The 22,267-nt window shown below is 36.5% G+C and overlaps 1 protein-coding gene across 9 annotated transcripts in view; it reads right to left on the minus strand.

Annotated features, from left to right (window-relative positions):
- Positions 1-22,267, minus strand: part of TMEM67 (transmembrane protein 67) — a 148,005-nt gene that overhangs the window by 37,806 nt on the left and 87,932 nt on the right. For 6 of the 9 annotated variants that reach the window (XM_056823321.1, XM_056823319.1, XM_016431819.2 and 3 more), the window contains 8 exons: positions 21,711-21,851; positions 19,736-19,816; positions 19,127-19,243; positions 16,085-16,201; positions 15,875-15,979; positions 13,915-14,017; positions 11,128-11,270; positions 6,527-7,781 (listed from right to left, as the gene is read on the minus strand). In XM_056823321.1, coding sequence (XP_056679299.1) covers positions 7,701-7,781; positions 11,128-11,270; positions 13,915-14,017; positions 15,875-15,979; positions 16,085-16,201; positions 19,127-19,243; positions 19,736-19,816; positions 21,711-21,851 — 888 coding nt within the window. In that variant the 3' untranslated portion in view covers positions 6,527-7,700. Of the gene's footprint in view, positions 1-6,526; positions 7,782-11,127; positions 11,271-13,914; positions 14,018-14,047; positions 15,409-15,874; positions 15,980-16,084; positions 16,202-19,126; positions 19,244-19,735; positions 19,817-21,710; positions 21,852-22,267 lie in introns of those variants that run through there. The other 3 variants (XM_007488109.3, XM_056823318.1, XM_007488108.3) reach the window with 2 other exon arrangements.

The following is a 22,267-nucleotide window of genomic DNA, read 5'->3' on the forward strand; positions in this document are numbered from 1 at the left end:
TCTGAGGCCAGACTTGAATGTGGCTAATTTAAAGCTCTCATCCCCCTTGAAAATGCCAAAGCATGGTTGGGAAGCAGCTACAGAAGCACCATTTCCCTCAGGTCATAGTATCGGCCATGGTGGGCAGCTCATCTCAGGTACCACACTTGAGCATGGTAATGAATACACAGCTACCCTACCACCAACTCATTATTTTAAGTGAATTAAGGGTTAAGTTAATGGTGGCTCAAAGCTAAACTAGCTACAGTGGAGTAGATTAGGATATCTGGTTTCATGGGGTCAATCGTTTGGCTTGGTCTAGTTTTCCAACCTGGAGATCATGTGGGATTGTTTTTAACCTGCTTAATGAAAACACTCTCTGGATGGCCTGGCACCATGTATGGATCATTAACCTAGTATTCAGTAACAAAGCAGTTTGTTTCTAAAACAAAGGCAAATAAGGATAGAGATTTTGAATTATATGTTACAGACTAGTTTTGAGTAAAATTCATTCCTCTTTGTTCATATCAAAATGTCAGCAATTTCTTCCACAAAAAAATATAAAACAGGACTTTTACTACATTGAGGAATCTTAATAAATCATGTTTTCAACATTCATTGGTTACTGTGGATTTTCCTTTTAAGCAACCAAAATTGCTGTTTTCATATCACCCTATTTAATGTTAGTGTAGACACTGGCTTACAAGATTTAAGCATTTGTTAAAAGCTTCATATATGGAGGGCAAGCTGGGTAGCTCAGTGGACTGAGAGCCAGGCCTTGAGATGGGAAGTCCTGGGTTCAAATATGAACTGAAAGTTCCTAGCTGTGTGACCCTGGACAAGTCACTTAAATCCCCATTGCCTAGCCCTTATGGATCTTCTGTCTTGGAACCAATACCCAGTATTGATTCCAAGTTGAAAGGTAAGGGTTTAAAAAAAAAAAGCTTCATCTATAAAATCAGGTCTGTGTGATTCCAATAACGAGTCAGTGCCAGAATTACACCTTGTAAAGGAACTGTGCGTGACTTTCAGACGCGTTTCATAATAAATGATGGGAATATTTCTCATGTGTTTCTGAGAAATGAGTGCTGGTTAAAGCAAATGCAATAAAAATGGAAAGAACTAAGCATCGAAGAAATGTAGGAAGAATAATGGGTCTGGTAGAAGAAAATGGTGCTTTGTAAGAAAATAAAGGAAAAATATCTAATTTAGAAACACATTTTCAGGGCCTCAAATAAATGAAGAAGATACTACATAAAATCCTATGATTTAAAAAACCATTTCCCTTCCTCATGTCAATTTATCCATAAGCATTCTGGTAATTCAGTTCAATTCAATTCTGGAAACTGAATTTTGTTTATTTGCCTATTATATACCAACTGTTGCAACAGGACTTGGGCACATAAAGGCAAAAAAAGAAATGGTCTCCGCCCTCAAAGAACTCCTGGAAAGCACAGAACATATACACAGATACGTGAATACAGAGTGGATAAAAGTAGATTTTCAAGAAGAATAGGGAAGGCTCCATCTAGGAGGTGGCACTGGAACTACGGTTTGAAAAAAGCTAGGGATTCTAAGTGCAATTGAGGCACAGGGTGATACAAAGGTTCAGGGATGGCAGCTCAGTGAAGAAAGCAGAACCAAGAAAACAACATATACAATGACCACCATAAAGCATCTCGGTAATAGTGATTGAACCGGGATGGAATATAATGAACAATCTTGGTCCTAGAAAAAATGATAAAGAAGCTTTCCTTCTCAGCTCAGAAGTGAGAACCATGAACTTGCTATACTGTTTGGATTTGCTTTAAAATGTATGGGGAGGGGGCATCTGGATAGCTCAGAGGATTGAGAGCCAGACCTAGAGATGGGAGGTCCTGGGTTCAAATCTGACCTGAGACACTTTCCAGCTGTGTGACCCTAGGCAAGTCACTTGGCCTCCATTGCCTAGCCCTTACCACTCTTCTGCCTTGGAACCAATACACAATATTGACTCCAAGACGGAAGGTAAGGGTTAAAAATATATATATATATGGGGAGATCATTTTATAAAAGGGATATCTTGGAGGTGGCAAGGTGGAAGAGTGGACAGAGAGCCAGGCCCAGAGTCAAGAGGTCCTGGGTTCAAATTTGGCCTCAGACACTTCCTAGCAGTCTGACCTTGAGCAAGTCACTTGCCCTTCCGTCTTAAGAGTTATTACCAAGATTCTAGAAGGTAAGGGTTTAAAAAATGAATAAGTAAATAAAAAAGGTATGTTGGAAAGGAGGAAAAAGATAAAGGAAAACAGTGGATATTATTCCATAATCTACAGGCACATTTCCATATCTTTATGAATCTTTTATGAAAATTACATGTATGTGCATGCATACGTAGCATGCTTCCACAATTTTCCATGCAGACCATATCTTTGCAGTCATACAACTAGCTAAATGTCCAATGAATACAAAATACCATTGTTTATTTTTTGATTTTAAAAAAATGGATAAATTGCTTGGACAAAATGTCACCTTAAAAGTTCTCCTTCAGGGGGCAATTGGGTAGTTCAGTGGATTGAGAGTCAGGCCTAGAGATGGGAGGTCCTGGGTTCAAATCTGGCCTCAGACACTTCATAGCTGTGTGACCCTGGGCAAGTCACTTAACCCCCCATTGCCTAGCCCTTACCATTCTTCTGCCTTGGAGCCAATACACAGTATCGACTCCAAGATGGAAGGTGTAAGGGTTTAAAAAAAAAATTCTCCTTCAACAAGTCTCACGTATGTTAAGATGATTTAAGATTCTTTGATATGTTCAGCAACAGAAACAAATCTGTCCAATGAACTTTTATACATGATTATTTTTATGTATTATTATTATTAGCATCAGTTCCAGCAAATATATTCCACAAAGTCATTTGCCACTATCATGAAAGACATCCTAAACAAAATCCAAATAGAAGAGATTCCTTGGTGATGGTGAAATTCTCCAGATGTTCATGTTTGTATTAAATTCCAGAATATCATGTTGCTTCCCATTATATACTCTTCACTTCAAACTTTCCTTCTTGCTGTTCTTTGACTAAATGCCATATCCAATCATCGTGCCATTGTACAGGCTGTCTCCCATGAATAGAATTCCTTTCTTACCTCCACCTCTTAGAATCCTAAACTTCCTTCAAGGCTCAGCTCAAGGGTCTCCTTCTATAAAAGACCTTTCTTGGTCCCTTGAACTTCTAACTTCCCCGTCTCTCTACCCTACCCCCCCAAACTATCTTGTATTTCTTTGTATAAACCTGTGTATATATTTGTCTCCCCCAAATGAATGTAAGCTCTTTCAATGGCAGAGACTACTTCATTCCTGACTTTGTATATGCAGGGCCTACTTGTATCTAGCATATACTTAATATATTCTTATTGATAAATACAAATAAATTCTACTGATAATAGCATTTCTTATGTGTAAGCCAAGAGACAAAGAAGGGTGGAGGTTTCATTATATTTTCAACAATTACCTGCATTCAAGAAGTGGTAAAGAGATAAAGGAGATGTAAAATCAGAAGAGGAAGTGGATTTGTCTTGTAACGAAGGTGAAGACAGCCTCTTTGAGTGCTTCAGTGGCCCATGAAATAAAGTAAAAGACCTAGAGGAAGAACTCTAGCACATGAGATCCTCCACAGAGAATCTCTAGGAGAGGACCAAGGAGAATTGCACACCGTGGGAAGTCATGGCAGGACTGGAGGGTGGGGAAAGATGATCTACAACAATGGGAGAAATAAATCTTATGAGATCACAACCCTTCTTAGTAATTGAGCCCTGAAAGGAACAGGGGGCCATTTTCAGTCATGACCTTTGTCTTAGCATTATTTTCCCACTTGTGTGGAGGATTATTTTCCACTGGAGATTGGAAAGGGAGAGAATAGAAGCCGATCAGGAACCTTTATTATAAATAGTTTTAAAGTAGATGATTAGGAAAACCATAGACAGAGATGCTTGATTGAAGCTGTTTGAGGGTGGATTAAGGGGATGGATTATCCTGGTTGTCTGTAAATTCAGTGGGGAAGAACTGTTTCAGTCTTGTCTATGTATATCCTGAACAGTCAGCACAATGCTTGTAATACCGTAGGTGACCAATAAATCTATTAACCTTTCTCCTCACAAAAGTAATGGGGGACTTCATTTTAAAAAAGTCTTACCTTCTGTATTGGAATCGATTCCACTTGCAAGGTAGAAGAGTGGTAAGGGATGGGAATCTAGGGTTAAATAACTTGCCCAGGGTCACACAGCTAGGAAGTCTCTGAGGCTGGATTTGAACCTGCATCCACCCAATTCCAAGCTTGGCTCTCTATCCCTTGGGCCACTCAGCTACCCAGTGGTGTACTCTTAAGATAGAATGATCCATCCACTGTCAGATGAAGTTACCATATCAGATATTTGTGCTAAATGATAGTTTTTATCACAAAAAAATTTCACATGGGGGGTAGAGGTGGGAAGGGAAGAGTTTGTTCTGTGGCGAAATTGATCTGAAATGTCAATAAGGGAAACAAAGTCTCCAAGTCAAAAAGAAATAGGTTTATTGAGAGAGGGCCAATCTCACAATAAAGCCAGACTCTGGTCAAGACCAAAGACCAAGAGCCTTGTGAGTGGCCTCCTAATATACCACACAGATAAAAGTGCAATTTCCTCTGGGTTCATCAAAGCACAGGACTTAGATAAACATAACTCAAGCACAGGAGTATAGTATCATAGTATTGTCTAAACAAGGGAGTATACCAGGGCTGATTAAGCAGGATATAACTGTAGAAGGTCAACAAAAAGTCACCAAGGGAGGTAACTGATATCTATTCTTGGGACTCTTCTGCAATATGGATACAAATGGGAGTACATTCACTTCCCTTTTCCATTGCTTGACCAATGTTTTGCACTGCTGAACTTATGTTACCATTACATCAAGAACACCTGCTATGTGATAAATTCTTAGAAAACAAGGTAACACGTTCAAGGCCATATTCTTTAAATTAAATACTAAAACATATGCTAACAATTACTAACTATGCTGAAGCTATCATTTCAATGAAATCAAACCTTACAATTGGTAATAAAACAATCTTAAGGTGGGGTAGGGGATTTCTCACTCACAGTCTCTGGAAATGATTTATATAAAAAGGCAAAAGATATGATGAAAATTAAAAAAAATACCTACTAAACTGAACTGAATGAAGGATTGTAGCCCAAAAGCTATAAAAAGGAGAGATGATGACAGGAGAGGAAAGGTAAAGCAATATAATACCTTTAGAGGTGGTTGGTTATCTCCCAGTTGAAATTATAAAGTGGAAGTCAGATAAGCAAATGAAGGAGACATTGTATGGGAAATTCCCATCAGGTATGGACTCAGACAGTCCTGAAGATCCTTTCCAACTATGAGTTTATGAATAGTTCTTCACTCATCCCAATCAGGAGTCATAAACCTAACTCCTACTCTCCCCTCCTCACCATGCAGTCTTCCTCACGAGTTATAATCATCTTCATCTCCTCCCACTGAAACTCTGGACTACACCCTTGGACCTGAGAGATGAATTTCTGCCTTATCCTATCAGGACCCCCAGAGTCCACCAGCCCACTACCCACCATTTGGCCAAAGGAATACTTTCCCCTTCCCCTCCACTCTTCTCGGTATAGTCTTCTTCCATCAGAATGTAGGCTCCCTGAGAGCAGAATGTCCTGCTTGTTTATTTGTTTGTTTTGTATCTCTAATATTTTATGGGGTGTATGGGGTGCTCAGGGAGGGGTAGTATCTCTGGTATGGGGGGCTTGTCGTGCCCTCCTAGGGCAGCTCTCCAGCCTCTGACCCCCACCTGACACCCAGCTCTCACTTGTGGCTCCCAGTAGCTGCTAGCATGTGGCAGCGGCCACACCACACTCAACGGCTTTGACAGGCCGGCTAAACCTTGTGAGGGTAGCCATCGGGTCATAGACCCCTGGTGAACCAGGGCCTTGCTCACCCAGCATGTGAAGACTGCTTCGGTGGAACAGACGGAAGAAACCAACAAGAAGGTTCAACGGCTGAGAGGGCGACACAGCAAAGCACTGTGGAGTGCTTAGGGCGTGTTGGAGCACAAAAGACAACACGGCCATCCAATGCAGCTGAGGAAGTCTCCAGGTGTGACGACTTTTTGTGCCACTGGACCCAGGCTTCCAACGCCGAGAGAGTGGGACTGTCTCTGTGCATCGACTTTTCCACTTAAATCTCCTTCACGCACAAGTGTCTTTGTGCACACTCATCTATACACCATAGATGAAAACGCACAAAGACAATCGTCATCTTCGGTTACCAAGAGACTACTACTATCTCTAATATTTTATACCATGTTTGGCACATATTAAGCACTTAATGTTTGTTCTATCCATCTATCTACCTAGATGACTGCACTATCAATATCTTCTACCTTGCATCACTAGCACCTACTGACTTTCCCTTCTATTCATTTTAATTTTAAGATTTGGGGAAAATGAATAGTAGTTTCTGTGTGATAAAGGCTGTGGCTCCTATTCTAAAGCAACACATACACAAGAATCACAAATACTATGGGCTTTATTATATACATTTACAATTAAGAAAAATGTCTAATCAAAATAGTATTTACATGACACAAAGGCATTTAATAAGTATTAAAATATTACTTATTGGTTACTATTGTTCTAAAATATAATATACTGTCCAAATATAGATTACAAATCAAACTGGGTATCTTAAAGACAAATTAAAATTATTACAGAATATCACTTCATATTAATCACATGACCTCAAAGTTATATTAATTGTATTCTGGATTCTGATATTTATCTTTCCATTTTCTTTGCAAACTATGGTAAGGATGAAGTATAAAAAGTTTTGCTTTCAATATGACATTTTGTACAAAGGACATGATAATTTATGTATTAGAGATATCATAAGATTTAAAACATAATTTTGAAACACTGCTTAAAATAATACAAAATAGTTAACAAAACCATGTAGAAAGAAAATGTCTGTAATGATGTTAAGTATAAAAATAGGAGAACATATTAACAAATATCCTATATGGAAAGAATCTATCTATATATACTTTATAAAATATGTAGGTAGTTTCATGAAATATTTATTAGCCAAACAGTTAATTCATTGAGTCTCATTCCAGTCAAGGGAAGAAATTACAATGATTTAAATTGCATCAGTAATTACAAATTTTAAAATCCCAACTGATATTTAAAATATTTATTTCAACATAACATATATAAAACAAATGCTTTAAAATAAGATGTCTTAGACCTGATATTGGCAATCAGACAATCAAATCAGTTTTGAAGGGCTTTCAATTGATAGAGGAACTACAAAGATAAATAACTAAGGTGTATATGTTCAAGGATGGTGGTCAGGTTGGGGAGTGAAAGTCATATTCTATGACTACAGAAGACCTGCCACATCATAAAAGCAAAGTAAGATTTATAATTTTACCTCAGTGACAGATGGTATCTGACATTTCTTTTGTCTTTTAAGTACCATACATAATGAATAATACTTCTAAGCCTGCCATTTTATATATACAAGGAATATTATAAAAATGTTATAAAAATAAATCTTTCAGCAAATAAAATAAAAATAAAAAAAGAGTACCATTAACATTTTTAAAATATGATAAGCCAACCCCAAACTCACAACTATTTTGTGCCATGATTTTACTGAGTCTTGAATTCATCCTTTGAATTAATTAAATAAGGAATCTTTGGTCCACCAAAGTTTTAGATGCCAAATTCCTCCTTCCTATTGTATAACGGAGAAATTTAAAAACCTAAAATGAACATTAACAATAATTCAGATCAAAAAGAAATGTATAGTTTAAAATATGTGTAGCATTTCAAATAGCTTCTTTATTTACTCTGAAAAATAACCTTTTACTAAATAAACTATATGATTTAATTGATAACATATAAAATAACATGCCTATTTGTATGATCAGCATCTGGTTTTCAGTTACAAAAAGAAAATGTCTGTGTTAGAAAGCCATTTTTTATAAAACTGTAAAACATCTGCTCATTACTTATTAGGGTGTTCAATTTGATATACACACACATGTATATATATAACTGTGTATATATACATACATATTCACATATATGCATGTAAATAACACAAAGGACAACTAAAAATCTTTTTTATCTTTTTGTAAGCCATAAGATCATATAGATCAGTTCCATAGGTCCCATGAAGCGAAATAAAATATTTTTCTCTTTAGATATTTAAAAGTTGGTAAAGCCACATTAAGTATGAAAAATACAAAATTAATTTTAAATGCATGTAAAGGTAATCATGTATTCTAAAAATACTTTTCAGGAAATTTTATTTCATGTAACGTATACACATGTGTATATATGTGTGTGTATATACATACATTATACACACATACACATACATATATACATACACACCACACACCCCATGCCAACCAAGGGAAGAAATTACAATGGCATAAATTGTCAGCAATAATAGAATTTAAAATCCTGAATAATCTGTAAAGTATTTATTTTATCATACCATATATAAAACATAAAAGTATTAAAAAATAATATTGTTTAAATTTAGTGTTGACAATCACCTACACGCACATGTGTGAACACACACACACACACACACACACACACACACACACCACACACACACACAAATAGCAACTTTCCCTCTCACACCTTCCTGGACGGTTTCCATTTTTGTCTCTCCCTTCTCATTGGAATTTCCCTCGGGCCATGATCAGTACTTGAGTGAAATTCATAACAGTATTTTCAGAGAAGTTGAAAAGATCAGCTCCCTTAATTGTGACACTGCCATGTCTCTATGTGACTTCTGCCCCCCCACCTGCCATTCAAATATGCCCATGCTGGTGCCCTTTATCTCTGAAGAGATGAGGGGAGAGGAAGGAGGCAGTAAAACAAACCCAAACCCTCTCTTCATCCTTTTTATTGGCTCTAATCTTAGATGCTCACCCAGTGCTAAAAGGAACAGTATCCAAGTATCCAAGGACTTTTCACTGGAAGTAGCCTTAGAACTTATCTAATAGTATTACTTAATTAGGATCACACAGCTAGAATAAGTCAATCCCAGCCAGGAGCAAGAATGTTTTTAGTCCTAGTGTCTGATATGTGCCACATAATACATTTCTGTAAAGTTTGTAAACCTAAAAGTTGTAAGAAGTTTATCGCTTTCCCTGTGCTTGCAAATGTTGGCAGTAAGAGCTAACATTTATAGGATGTTTTATGGTTTATAAATGTTTTATAAATATATCTCATTTTATCTTCACAACAACCATGGAAGGTGGATTATTATCCCCATTTTACCGACAAGGAAATGGAGTCAAAGAGATTTAGTGACTTGCCTGGGATCACATAGCTAGTAAATGTCTGAGGCAGGATCTGAACTCGGGTTTTCCTGACTATAAGTTCCATACTCTGTCCATTATATCATATGGCTTTGGAGTCATCCCCAATTTTCCAATAAATCCAACCCTTTGGGGCCTCCTGTCTCTGTCTCTTTCTTTTCCTCTTCTTCCTCCTTTGATTCCTTCTCTCCCCCTAGCAGGCTAGATATTATGGGTCTATCCATTGGCCCTGGGGGTGCCTCAAGGTTCTGTAGCCTCCTGGTTTCTCCCTCTCTACTTCTTCCCTCAGCAATCTTATCAATTCTCTTGAATTAATACAATGAGCATCTCTGCCAATGAATATCAGCTCTATTTATTCACCAACCTCTGTCCTGATCTCCCATCTTGCCTCTCCATTTGTTTCTTGGACATCCTGAACTGGATGACCTAGGATATCCCAGGAGCCTGCCCCATCCCAAACAGCACTCTTATCACTGCTCTCAAACCTTCCATGCTCTCAGGGAGCCATCAAAGAGTCGCCATCACCTCCCACATCCCTCTCCCTACTCTCCCCACCCTATCTGAGCCATGGCCAAGGTCCCTGGTGGCCACCCTGGCCACACTCTGCTTAGAGCTATGACAGGAGGTTTGGGGAAGGGGCTCATCTGTAACAGACTCTTGCACCACCTTTCCGCACAAGCTGTCCTAGGTGAGTTCTTGTTCCTATCACCCAGCATTCATGTTACTGATATGGCTTAAATTTAAACTAAAATGAAGGTGAAGCCAGCAGCCACTTCCTATGACATGTCCCTAATGCAGCCTCTGGATGCCACTTCCCAGGCTCTCAGGCCCAGACTTTGAAGCCCATGAAGCGGGGAGTGCCAGGATCTGTTTCAGAGAACAGAGACTGGGGTTTCTCTGGCCTTTCTTATGACAGAACCATCATCCTTCTCTCCTCCAATGCCACCACCAGGCATCCTCTCTACAGTCTAAGGGGTGCATGGGGCCTGTGTGACAACAGGCCATCCTCATCCTCTAACATGGCTCTCAGCTCTGCCCCTGTTACATCCCACCCTCAGAATTCAAAACACCAGTGGCTTTAAACCTGCAGAAGCAAATATAAACTACTGTTTGGCCCTTTAAAGCCCTTCCTTCTGGCCTTCCCAGCACTTTTTCTAGGATCCAGAGACACAGGCCTCCCTCCTTGTCCCTCAGACGAGATACTCCGTGTCCTGACTGACCCCCCAACATGTTCCCGGGCTGTCCCGCACCTGGGATTCTCTCCTACCTCACCTGAACTTCCTGGTTTCCCTGGCTTCCCTCTCTCACCTCATGCTAGCATTTTTCCTCCAAGATGAGCTCCATTGTCTTGCATATGTCTTGACTGTACATGGTTGCTTACATATTACTTCTCTAAATAGGTAGAGCTTCCCTTGCACACAGGGCCTGATACACAGAAGGTGCTTAAAAAATGCTTCTTGACTTAACTTTCTTCACTCTTCCCTTTCTGTTTCCTTTTCTCTTGTTCTTTCTCTTTTTCTTCCCTTCTGTCTTTCTCCCCAGGCATAATCTCCCTTTCTTATGACCACATCATTAAGCTTCAATATTTCAAACTCTGTTAACCATAAAAATTGGGAATAGGATGATAGTAGACAAGCTGAAAGGCAAAGCTATATTCAGGGTGTGGGTGTTGGATCAGGTACACTTCCACTTTTTTGATGAAAGGAAGTATTGTTACTGGTAATGATGTTACTTAAAAATGACAGAATAACAATTTCAGACTTACCTCCTGTTGTATGTAAGTAAGAAAGGCTGCTAAAACAAAATCCTGAGAAGCCAGATCCACAATAGAGAAAAATAGTATATCAAAGGTAAGAAGAGTACCTTCATTCCCATAATAGAGAACATTGCTGAAGGAATAGTTTTCATCTGCAGGGGGGGAAAACAAAACAACCTCTAAGATGTAAGCTAGATTAAAAAAAAAAGAACTTTTAAAAAATGTAATTAAAGATAAAATTTGGATTCTTCAGATGAGCACACAGAAACTCACTGAAAAAAGTCACGCTGTGGAAAACTATGGCTAAAAGAAGTTATTAGTGGATTAATCTTAAGAGTTATAAGAAAGGTCTGGCTGACAGGTTTTTTAAAGAATTAACAACAATGCCCAACATTTGTTATTAAATAAGCATGAAGGAATTGATACAACCATTTTGGAGGGCATTCTGGAATTATGCCTAAAGGGCTTTAAAAGACTGCCTGCCCTCTAATCCAGCCATAGCACAGCTGGGTTTATACCCCAAAGAGATAAGGAAAAAGACTTGTACAAGAATATTTATAGTCACACTCTTTCTCATGGCAAAAAATTGGAAAATGAGGGGGTATCCATCAATTGGGCTGAACAAATCGTGGTATCTGATGGTGATAGAATACTATTGTGCTTAAAGGAATAATGAACTGAAGGAATTCCATGTGAACTGGAACAACCTCCAGGAATTGATGCAGAGTGAAAGGAGCAGAGCCAGGAGAACATTGTACACAGAGACTGATACACTGTGGTACAATCGAATGTAATGGACTTCTCCATTAGTAGCAATGCAATGATCCAGGACAATTCTGAGGGACTTATGAGAAAGAACACTATCCACATCCAGAGAAAGAACTGTGGGAGTAGAAATGCTGAAGGAAACACAATTTATCACTTGTTTATATGGGTATAGGATTTGGGGTTTTGGTTTTAAAAGATTACTCTATTACAAAAATGAATAATATGGAAATAGGAGCTGAGTGATAATATACATAACCCAGCTTGTCAACTCTGGGAAGAAGAAGGGAAGAGGGAGTAAGACAATAAGAATCATGTGACGATGGAAATTTTTAAAAAATAAATAAGTGAATGAATGAATAAATAAATAAATAAATGGATGAATGAATGAATGAATAAATAAATAAATGAGCACAAAGTACCATTCATCAACTATTAGCAATTTCCAGCATGTGGCTGATACTGTGTTAAGCTCAGTTAATGAGCAAACCCTCTCTGTTGTAACTACAAGTGAAATAGACCCTGGGCAATCCTATTTTTAAAATTTATTTAGAACATTTTTCCATGATTCCATGATTCATGATTTTTCCCACTCCTCTTCCATCCCCTCTCTCTGAGCCAACAAACAATTCAACTAGGTTATATATGTATCATTGTTCAAAACCTATTTCCATGTTATTCATATTTGTAATAGAGTGATCATTTAAAACCAAAATTCCCAGCGCTATCCCCAACGAACCACATGATCGATCAAATGTTTTTCTTCTGCATTTCTGCTCCCAGTTTTTTCTCTGAATGTGGACAGCATTCTTTCTCATAAGTCCCTCAGAAATGTCCTGGATCATTGCACTGCTGCTGGTAGAAAAGTCTATTACATGCTAATTTTCCACAGTGTATCTATCACAGTGTATAATATTCTCCTGATTCTGCTCCTTTCACACTACATCAATTCCTGGAGGTCATTCCAGTTCACATAGAAATCCTCTGGTTCATTATTCCTTTGAGCACAATAGTATTCCATCACCAAGATATACCACAATATGTTCAGCCATTCCCCAATCTAAGGGCATTCCCTCATTTTCCAATTTTTTTGCCACCACAAAGAGCGCAGCTATGAATATTCTTGTACATGTCTTTTTCCTTATTATCTCTTTGGGGTACAAACCCAGCAGGGCTTTGGCTGCATCAAAGGGCAGTCTTTTAGCACCCTTTGGGCATAGTTACAAATTGACCTCCAGAATAGTTGGATCAATTCACAACTCTACCAGGAGTGTATTAGTGTCCCAATTTTGCAATATCCCCTCCAACATTTACCATTTTCCTTAGCTGCCATATTGGTCAGTCTGCTAGGTGTGAGGTGGTACCTCAAGAGTTGTTTTGATTTGCATTTCTCTAATCAGGAGGGATTTAGAACCCTTTTTCATGTGATTATTGAAGCAATCCTATTTTATGGCATATGAAGCAAGAATAGACTGTGATCTTAAACTGGAAATATTTACAGTTTCTTTCTGTGCACCCACCACTTTCTTAATAAGATAATCTGGAATAAGAGAGTCATACCTAAAAACCACTAAGCATAAGGCATCTTCTGTTTTCAATTGAAACACTAGTTTGCAAACTACTGTTGAGAGGTGAGAAATGACTTAGAGCAACTCTGGCAAAGGTTTTCAAGTTCACATTCCCAAAATGAAATATCAATCTGCCTGTGAGCCTCTTGCATGACCCCTAAGAGTGGAGGGAGGAAGTGCTTGCTTTGGGCAGCTGGACCTCTGTCCAGCAGAGTATGCAAAAGATGTCCTTGAGCACTGGGAAGAGGGGGAACAGAGAAGTTCCCTGAGTGCTGGCTCTGTACACATGCCAATACTTTACCAACTCTGATCTACAATCTCAGATCATGTATGAGAAGGGAAAAGACAAAAGGATCCTACATTGCTGAATATTATACAATTAAAAATTTTTAACTCACAATGCTTATTTTTTTCAAACTTAGGGAAAAAAAACCCAGATGTGTCAAAGTAATTTGAATAATACCATTGTAGAAGATGCTTTTTTCTGCTGGTTCCATGAATTCCATACCAAGAATTCGTTCAAAAAGCAACTTGTCTTTTACAAAGTAATCCATTTCCTTATGAACCTAACAAAGATAAAGCAGTATCAAAGAGTGAAGTATACTTTTCAACAAATGTACATAAAGAACTAAAATAAAATATGAATGTATATAAATGTAGTTTACTTTATCAAATCAGATCTGAAATCTGAATAAGTAGGTATTTATCAGCAGTAAAAAATAGATTTCTTTTTTCATAAAAAGATTCATGTGAAGGTTCCTTTATATGGAAACCTCCTATGGAATACTTAAAACTAGTTTTGACTTATTTACATGCACCAATCTACACTGAGATATATCTGTAATGCATAACACAACACTAATTGTTTTGTATCTGAGAACAATATTTAAATATATATATACATATATATGTAGAATGAATCTAAACATTTTGTATTAATCTCCATTATAACTTACTGATTACTTTCTGTCCTAGAACAATATTCAAGTATATGTATAGGTGAAGTGAATCTAAATAAGTTTATATAATGATCACTAGTCTCCATTAAAACTCACCTTATTTTTATATATACAAAAAACCCTTCATCCTTAAGATAGAGGGATCTAGAAATGATTTCTGTTTACATTAATACCAACTTTACTTACAAAGCCCCTTACAGTTTACAACATACATTAGCAAATATTTCATTACTTAAACCCTTCAGCAACCCTGGTAGTTAGGCTGAAAGAAACCCCACTTTTCTGATTAAAACAAAACACTTAGATCCTCTAAGTGATTTGTCCAAACTAGAAAGGAACTAAGTCTACACTAGTTCCCCTATTAGCTTTATCTTATTCCACATTTATTTTATCTTATCTACATGTTACCTTTTCTTATTCTTTAGAATTTAACCTGACATTAAAAACATTATGGAATTATACTAAAAAGTATCTAAAATGTTCATTCCCTTTGACTCAAAAGATCTGTTGCTAAACATATTCCCCCTAAAAGGTCAAAACCTAGAAAGGTCCCAAATTTACAAAAATATCCACAACAGCACTTTTTGTGATAGGAAATATCTGAAAACATAAATGGTGACCATAAATTGGGATAATGGCTAAACAATATGTGGTATACAATGTAATAAGATATGATTCCACTGAGAGAAACAATAACTATGAAAAAAAACTTTTTTTTAAAGATGTATATGAACTGATGCAAAGGTAAGTGAGCACAACCACAAGAATAATATACACAGTGACAAAAAGAATGTAAACAAAAGGACCAATAAAGTGAAACTGAACATTTTGTAACTGTAATGTCCAAGCCTGGCCTGAAAAGTTGAGAAAGGGCCCTTCTCTCTAAACTTTCCGAAAGACATAGTAGAGTTTGAGAGAGTAGTATCATATGTGTTGCCCCATAATATAGCCGACACATGTTGGTTCATCTTGATGACATTTTTTTCTTTTTTTTCAACCTGTATTAAAGAGAAGGTTCTCTTAGGTGAGTGAGTGGTTAATATGTTGTGTTTTTTCAAACCCTTACCTTCTTAGAATCAGTATTATATATTGGTTCCAAGGCAGAAAAGAGGTAAGGGCTAGGCAATGGAGGGTAAGTGACTTTCCCAAGGTCACACAAATAGAAAGAATCTGAGGGCAGATTTGAATCTGGGATCTCCCAGCCTTGGTTTTCAATCCTCTGAGAAAGTTAGCTGCCCTTGGTCAACATTTTTTTAAACAAATATGATATAAAAAGAGACAGTACCAATATAATAATACAAAATCTTGCAAACCTTGACAGCAAAAAAAACCCAACAAAAAATCCAAAGGCTTTTTTTGTAGTTTAACTACTAAGTTGAATGAAAACTAGAAATGTGAATTTTTTTCAAATTGAATTACTTAATTTTTTCATTTTCACTTAAATATAAATATTAAAATACATACGTGATCAATGAATGAACCAAGGAATTTATTCATGGCATGGTAGGCTTTAATACTTTGTTCAAAAGTAGTTGCTGATGAACTTAATAGTCGAGGAGGGCCATTTTTCTTATGTGAAAAAAAAAAGAGAAAATGAGTACAACATATTTTATATCTCTGGTGCTTAAATTACATGAAATATTTGTACATCTTATTTAATTATATCATACCTACCCTTATTAGTGTTTCATGAATTTTGTCATAATGTTGTCTTGTTTTGTTAGAAATGGAAATCTGAAAGGTCTGACCATCTGTGTTGGGTAACAAACCTCTTTGGCTACACAAATTTTCCTAAGTAATAAAAAATTTATATTAAGAAGTAAAAGGTTAAAACAAAGTTCATTTACCTCAAAAAACATAATTTTTCTTTGCCCAGGAATAAAGACTTTCACTTAACAAAAATTCTTGTTAACATATTCTGAATCTAAAGAAAATTAAATTTCCCTAATTTTCAGTTACTGAGGTGTTTTTGCTTTTCTTAATTTATACAAGTTTTCAGTTTCTTTGGATTTGAGTTCATTTACTGGCCAAAAATTCTACCACATTTAAAAAAGCTATTTCATAGTTTGTAGTTCATTAATTTTACTGTTCTTTGTAGAAAAAGTGGTATTTTAATTGAGTGACTAATTTACTCAATTTTAAAAGAGATGTTCATTTTTAACTTTTTCTTTTATAATTTTTAATAAAAATTAAATATATCCAAAATTAATTTAAATAAGAAGTTTAATGAAATGTTGTACCCAAGTAGTCTAAGACCAAAGATAAGAAATCTACTGCCTATTTCCCTCCAGAGGTTCAAATAAAGAAGAGGAAAAGGTATTTATTAAGTACATTCTATGTGACAGGCACTGTGCTAAGTACTTTACAAATATGATTTCACTTCAATCTTGCAACAACTTTGGGAGGCAGATGTTATTATCCCCAAATTACAGCTGAAGAAACTGAGGCAGAGAAAGGTTAAGTTAATTGCCCAGGGTCACACAATTGGTAAATATCTGAGGTCACATTTGAACCTAGGTCTTCCTTTCTCTAGGCCCAGTGCACTATTCCACTGTCATCTATCCACTGCCTTTGACAATGAACCAGAAGAGCATTTTGCCCTCTTCTCAACTGTCCAGATCTTACTTATCTCCTTACAGAACCAATTCAAATCCTACCTCCTCCATAAAGTCTAACCCACCTATTCAAAGGCCTCAGGGAATCTTCCTTACTCTTATTTTCAATAGCATTTACCACAATTTCAGTATACCACACAATTCAGCACTTAATCATATAGTTTTGTTTTTTTCAGTGTTGTTTCACAGATGTTAATTCTGTTTTTACAACCAGAGCATCAGTTTCTTGAAGGAGGGAACGTTTTCCTCCATATTCTTCTGTATCCCCCATAATGATGAGTACACACAAAAAAAGTCTCCATAAATACTCCCTGATTGATTTGTTCAAAAACCTTTTATACCTTTAACTATTCTTTATTTGTGTTAACATATCCATTTAAAAAATATCCTTAAAATGTAGAAAAATCATAAAAATTGATCTGCATTATCTCTGTAGGAATATGAAAGGGCCAAAATTTAATATCATATTTTGGGCAAATGCTTAAGATGGATAATGACTTTGTCCTAGAATTGAGGAAGAGGAATGTTTAGACTGGATTGCTTTGCGAAAACTGTACTATGATTTCAATAATTGCCTCAGTGCTTCAAAAGTTTATTTAATTAACAATAATATCTGCCTAGTGATGATGCATAACTACAAGTCATTGATCATAGGATCATAGACTGATGGCTGGAGGTACCTTAGAAGTCATATAATTGAAATGCCTCATTTTACAGATAATGACACTGAGGCCCAATCAGGTTTTTATAAAGCTATAGTCAGGAGAAGAGTCAGGACTGAAACCCAGGTTCCTGACCCTAACTCCAACCTTGGACTGTCACCTTGGAAAAATTTTAAATGACAAAGAGCACAGAGAATTACTGCTGAATTAATCAAAATAGTTTCATCTAATAATTTAAAATCTCCATTACAATCCTCCTTGATGTTTCACCAGAAATTGTCTTGTTTTAATAAAAAAAAAAAAGTATGCTGGATATAAGCAGACTATATAGCATGCTATTTAAGGCTTATGTATAAGAAGTGGCACAAAATGCATTAAAGAGAATTCAAACAACCAGAAGAAGAGCTGGGAAAGAATGAGAGTCAACAGATAAGATACACAACTCATGTTAGACTAGTTATTCCCAAGATAAGATACAAGAAGAAGAATAAGAGAGAGGCCTCGGACACTTTGCAAGCTTTTTTACAAAGAACTTACAGGAAATCATGGGCAAAAATTACCCAGAATGACAAGGTATTAAGGGGTTATCTCCTACATGATATCTTCACTGACGAAAGTGAAGCATTCTAGCTTAAAAGGCCTAAGTCAGACTACTGGGCCTGGAGTCAAGAAAGCCTAAGTTCAAATCTGACCTTATAGACACTTACTATCTGTGTAACCCCTGGGCAAATCTTTTCATTTTTCTGTTTCAGTTTCCTTGTCTGTAAAGTGGGGACAATCACAGCACCTATCTTTCAGGGGTACTGTGAGAATAAAATGAATATTTATAAAGCACTTTGCAAACCTAAATAATTTACCTGCATTATCTCATTTGATACAATTTGCCTAGTTAATTTTTGCAGACACAGAGAAGATATGAGGCTTGGTTCCTTCAATCAAGAAGTTTCTAATCTCAACAGAGAAACAAAATTAGCCCAAATAAAACAATTAATAAATAAGTGCTGTGATACTAGTTACCACAAAAGTGCAATAGATTGCAAAGAAGGTTTGTAAAATATCTGGAAAAGGTTTAGATTTGAGCTGGGTAGAATTTTGGTAGAGAAGGAAAAAAAGTATTCTACTTAATAAAAAAAATGTTAACTATATAAGTATATGAAAATGATTCTCCAAAGTATAGCCTCAAATCTGAACAAAGACATGAGTAGTTAAATATATGAGCCTTAAAAAATCTAATGTTTTATTACTTTTGAAATCTGCTCATCATTAATGTTAATGATTCATTTTTTTCCCTGGTCAACTCCCAACACTTCCCCTTCTTGACCCACCCCACCTAAGATTCTCTAGTGGAATAATCCTGTATTCATCTACGGTCCAAAAAAGAACTTCCCCACAAATAGGAAGAAAGATGGGCATGAGCAAAAGATATTCTTTGAACATACCGCCTCCCTCTTAAGATTCGTGTTCATTTCTTCCATGTCAGTATCTGCATGTCCATGAACAGATCGACCATGGATATAATATCCAAAACATTTGTGTGATAAGAGAAATACTGAAATCTACAAAGAGTGAAGGAAAAAGAACAATTAGCAACTCAATCTTTAATCAACATAAACTAAATTAGATATAAAATTGTTTCTATACTCCTTACTTTTGGAGTATCTAGAAAACTATAAAAATTTGACACTGTAGTTCTAAAAGTTCCCCAAAGCCCCTGAAAAGAAATGAAAATATATTTGCTAGAAAAAGGGAAAATAAAATTGATAAACAAAAATGTCTAGGTTCATTGAAGATTCAATAAAAGGAGTTAACAAATAGGAATTTGAGAACAAACTCAGAATAGAAAACATGACAATTGAAGTCACTTGTTTTTTATTGCAGTTATATGTAGAATTATATTTGTAGGTTGTTTGTTTTGAGTAAAATGGACAACCAATAGAGAAATGCAATATGAATTTTCATACAAATTCATTTTTCTAAATGTCTTAATTTAGTAATAACTTTTTTAAAGAGAAAAATACAACTTTCAAATAAAATTAAGACATTCTTACATTGCTCATGGAACACAAATCAACAAATTGTCGTATTTTATCTTCTATAAATCTCTCATAAAAGACAGCAAAGAACATGATCTGAAACATTAAAAAAATATGTTAGTCTCTAAGATTTTAATTTTCTTTTATAGCTCAATGCAGTCTCCTGAAAAGTGCAGAAGCACTAATCAAGAAATGGAGACATTTTAATGACTCCCATGGGACAATTAAAAACTCAGTTGCTACTTCAGGTTGCTTTTCCTAGGAAACATGGGTTTGGAACAATGTTTAAAAATCCCAGAAGAAGCTTTGAAAAATATTAAGTAAATGTTAATCTAACCCCCACTACCACCCACCACCACCAAAAGAGAAAGAGGTTTGTTTGTTTTTTAAGGACCTTAATAGGATTATTATTCAAACAGGTGCTTAATGGCCCAATAAATGGTCCTTTTTGGAGCTCTGTCCAGCTTCTACATGCTATTCTAAGACTTAATAAAAGACAGAGATTTTCACATTATTCTTCTTTGAGGTAAGCACACCTTGAAAATACCCAGCATTCTCGTTAGATCCTGATTTCAGAGACCCTGGGTGCAAAGGCATCCCTTAGTCCCTCTGGTGCTAAGGTCTGAAATCAAAAATGGGTAAAAGGGGGTAGCTAAGTAGCTCAGTAGATTGAGAATAAGGCCCAGAGACAGGAGGTTCCTTGTTCAAATTTGGCCTCAGAAATTTCCTAGCTGTGTGATTGGGCAAGTCATTTAACTCTCACTGCCTCTTCTGCCTTGGAACCAATACACAGTATTGATTCTAAGATGGAAGGAAGAGGTTTAAAAAAAAAGAAATGGGTAGAGTATCCTTTATATTACATATTCTATCATGCCCTGTGCTTAGAGGCTAAAGGTTCAGATGGTCTAGAGTCCTATTTGGAATAAGCAGAACCAGAGAATGGCATACTATTGCCCCTTCTGATGCAGCTGTCTAGAGAAATTATTTTGTAGGGAACTGCAAGTATCACTATCATTTTTAAATGTTTAAAAAATTGCAAGTGATAAACACACTTCAAAAATACATAAATGATAATCAGTTCTTCTCACCGCAATTAAGAGTAAAAGCTCAGGAGAAAACTGTGGTTAAGGGCATTAGCAGATTCTTTTAGTTTCCAATAAGGGATAGACAAAGAAAAATGACCTTTTCGCCTGTCTAGATATCAGGATGGGACCATCATGTGAGAGCAGAGCTTTTATGTATTGTGAAGATTAGATTTAACTATCTCCTGATTTGTAACAATGAAGATGCTTATTTTAACAACATCAGGGATGTTTTGGGAACTTTGCATTACTCCCCCCTACTTTGTATACAAAATCAGGAATGTCTGTAACCATGCTTGAAGATTGAGCCTTTAGGAGGATGGCCTTTGATAGAGAAATTGACAAATCAGAAACAGCTGAGAGACCCCTGGGCTGTCATAAGTCAAACTTAGGCTACATTTGGTGCAGAGGAGACACAGGAAAGGGAGGTAGAATCATCTAGGTTTTTTTTTTTCATGGGGCTTCCTCTCATCTGTCTCTTTCCCCAGAGAGGCGCTAAGCATTCCGATATCTTGGCGTGGTGGCAGCTATTTGTCTGGGTTTTGGTGGTGAGTTTGCCCTTGAGCTAATTCAGGTTCAGGCATCTTGGCTGAGCCCTCTTGGAGTTCAGGCTGATTCCTTCCTCCTTTACGATCCAAAACTGTATCTTCCTAAAGCCTCTAATCTTTCCCCTGGCACAAGCCAGGCGGGACAAATCCTACACCCTTTCCTTCTCCCTTCTTCTTAATTTCTTTCCACTATATTAATTAAATCACCATAAATTTCCAGCTGACTTGGGTATTTTTTTATTTGGGATATCCATGGAGACCAATAATTAATATAGTTTAAGTCACAATGCTAAAATTAGCCTTTACAGTATAAACAGAATAACAGAGACAACATTGTTTAAAAACTTTATCTATACATACTTGTATCATGCCAATGACTATCCAAAGGATAGTAGACACAGCATATCGCAAAATGCGGCTATAAGATGCAATATAGCTATTTGTGTTTCTTGAGAGACTCGAGGATGAATCCATTAATGCCAAGTTCTTGAATCCAACAACCTGAAGATAAAAAGGACAACATTTTAGGGGGGGTTTGCCCTTAAAAAACCCTACCCATAATAAAAATCCACAAATTATACAAAAAGTTTGATCCAAAATGTAGAAGTTAGAGAGACTAAAAATGGGAGTTCAATTGATTGACTGTGTTATTCAGCATTTCAATTTGTGACTGTTTATGCAGAAATTATTAGCTAATCACTAAAATCCTATGAAGAAGATACTAGAATATTAAGGGGTCAGCCTGAAGCAGTTAGAAGAGTTTGAAACTTGGTCACCACCAGAAGTTGTTGCAGGATTCCCAAGCCCAAGTAAAGCAGCACATCTCTCTTCCTTAACTGTAAAATGGGCAAAGCAAATGCTAGTACCAACTACTTCGCAGAGCTGTCATGAGAAAAACACTATAAATTTGACATTCA

Source organism: Monodelphis domestica, chromosome 3, assembly GCF_027887165.1.
Source record: "Monodelphis domestica isolate mMonDom1 chromosome 3, mMonDom1.pri, whole genome shotgun sequence".
In the NCBI taxonomy this organism is placed as follows: Eukaryota; Metazoa; Chordata; class Mammalia; order Didelphimorphia; family Didelphidae; genus Monodelphis; species Monodelphis domestica.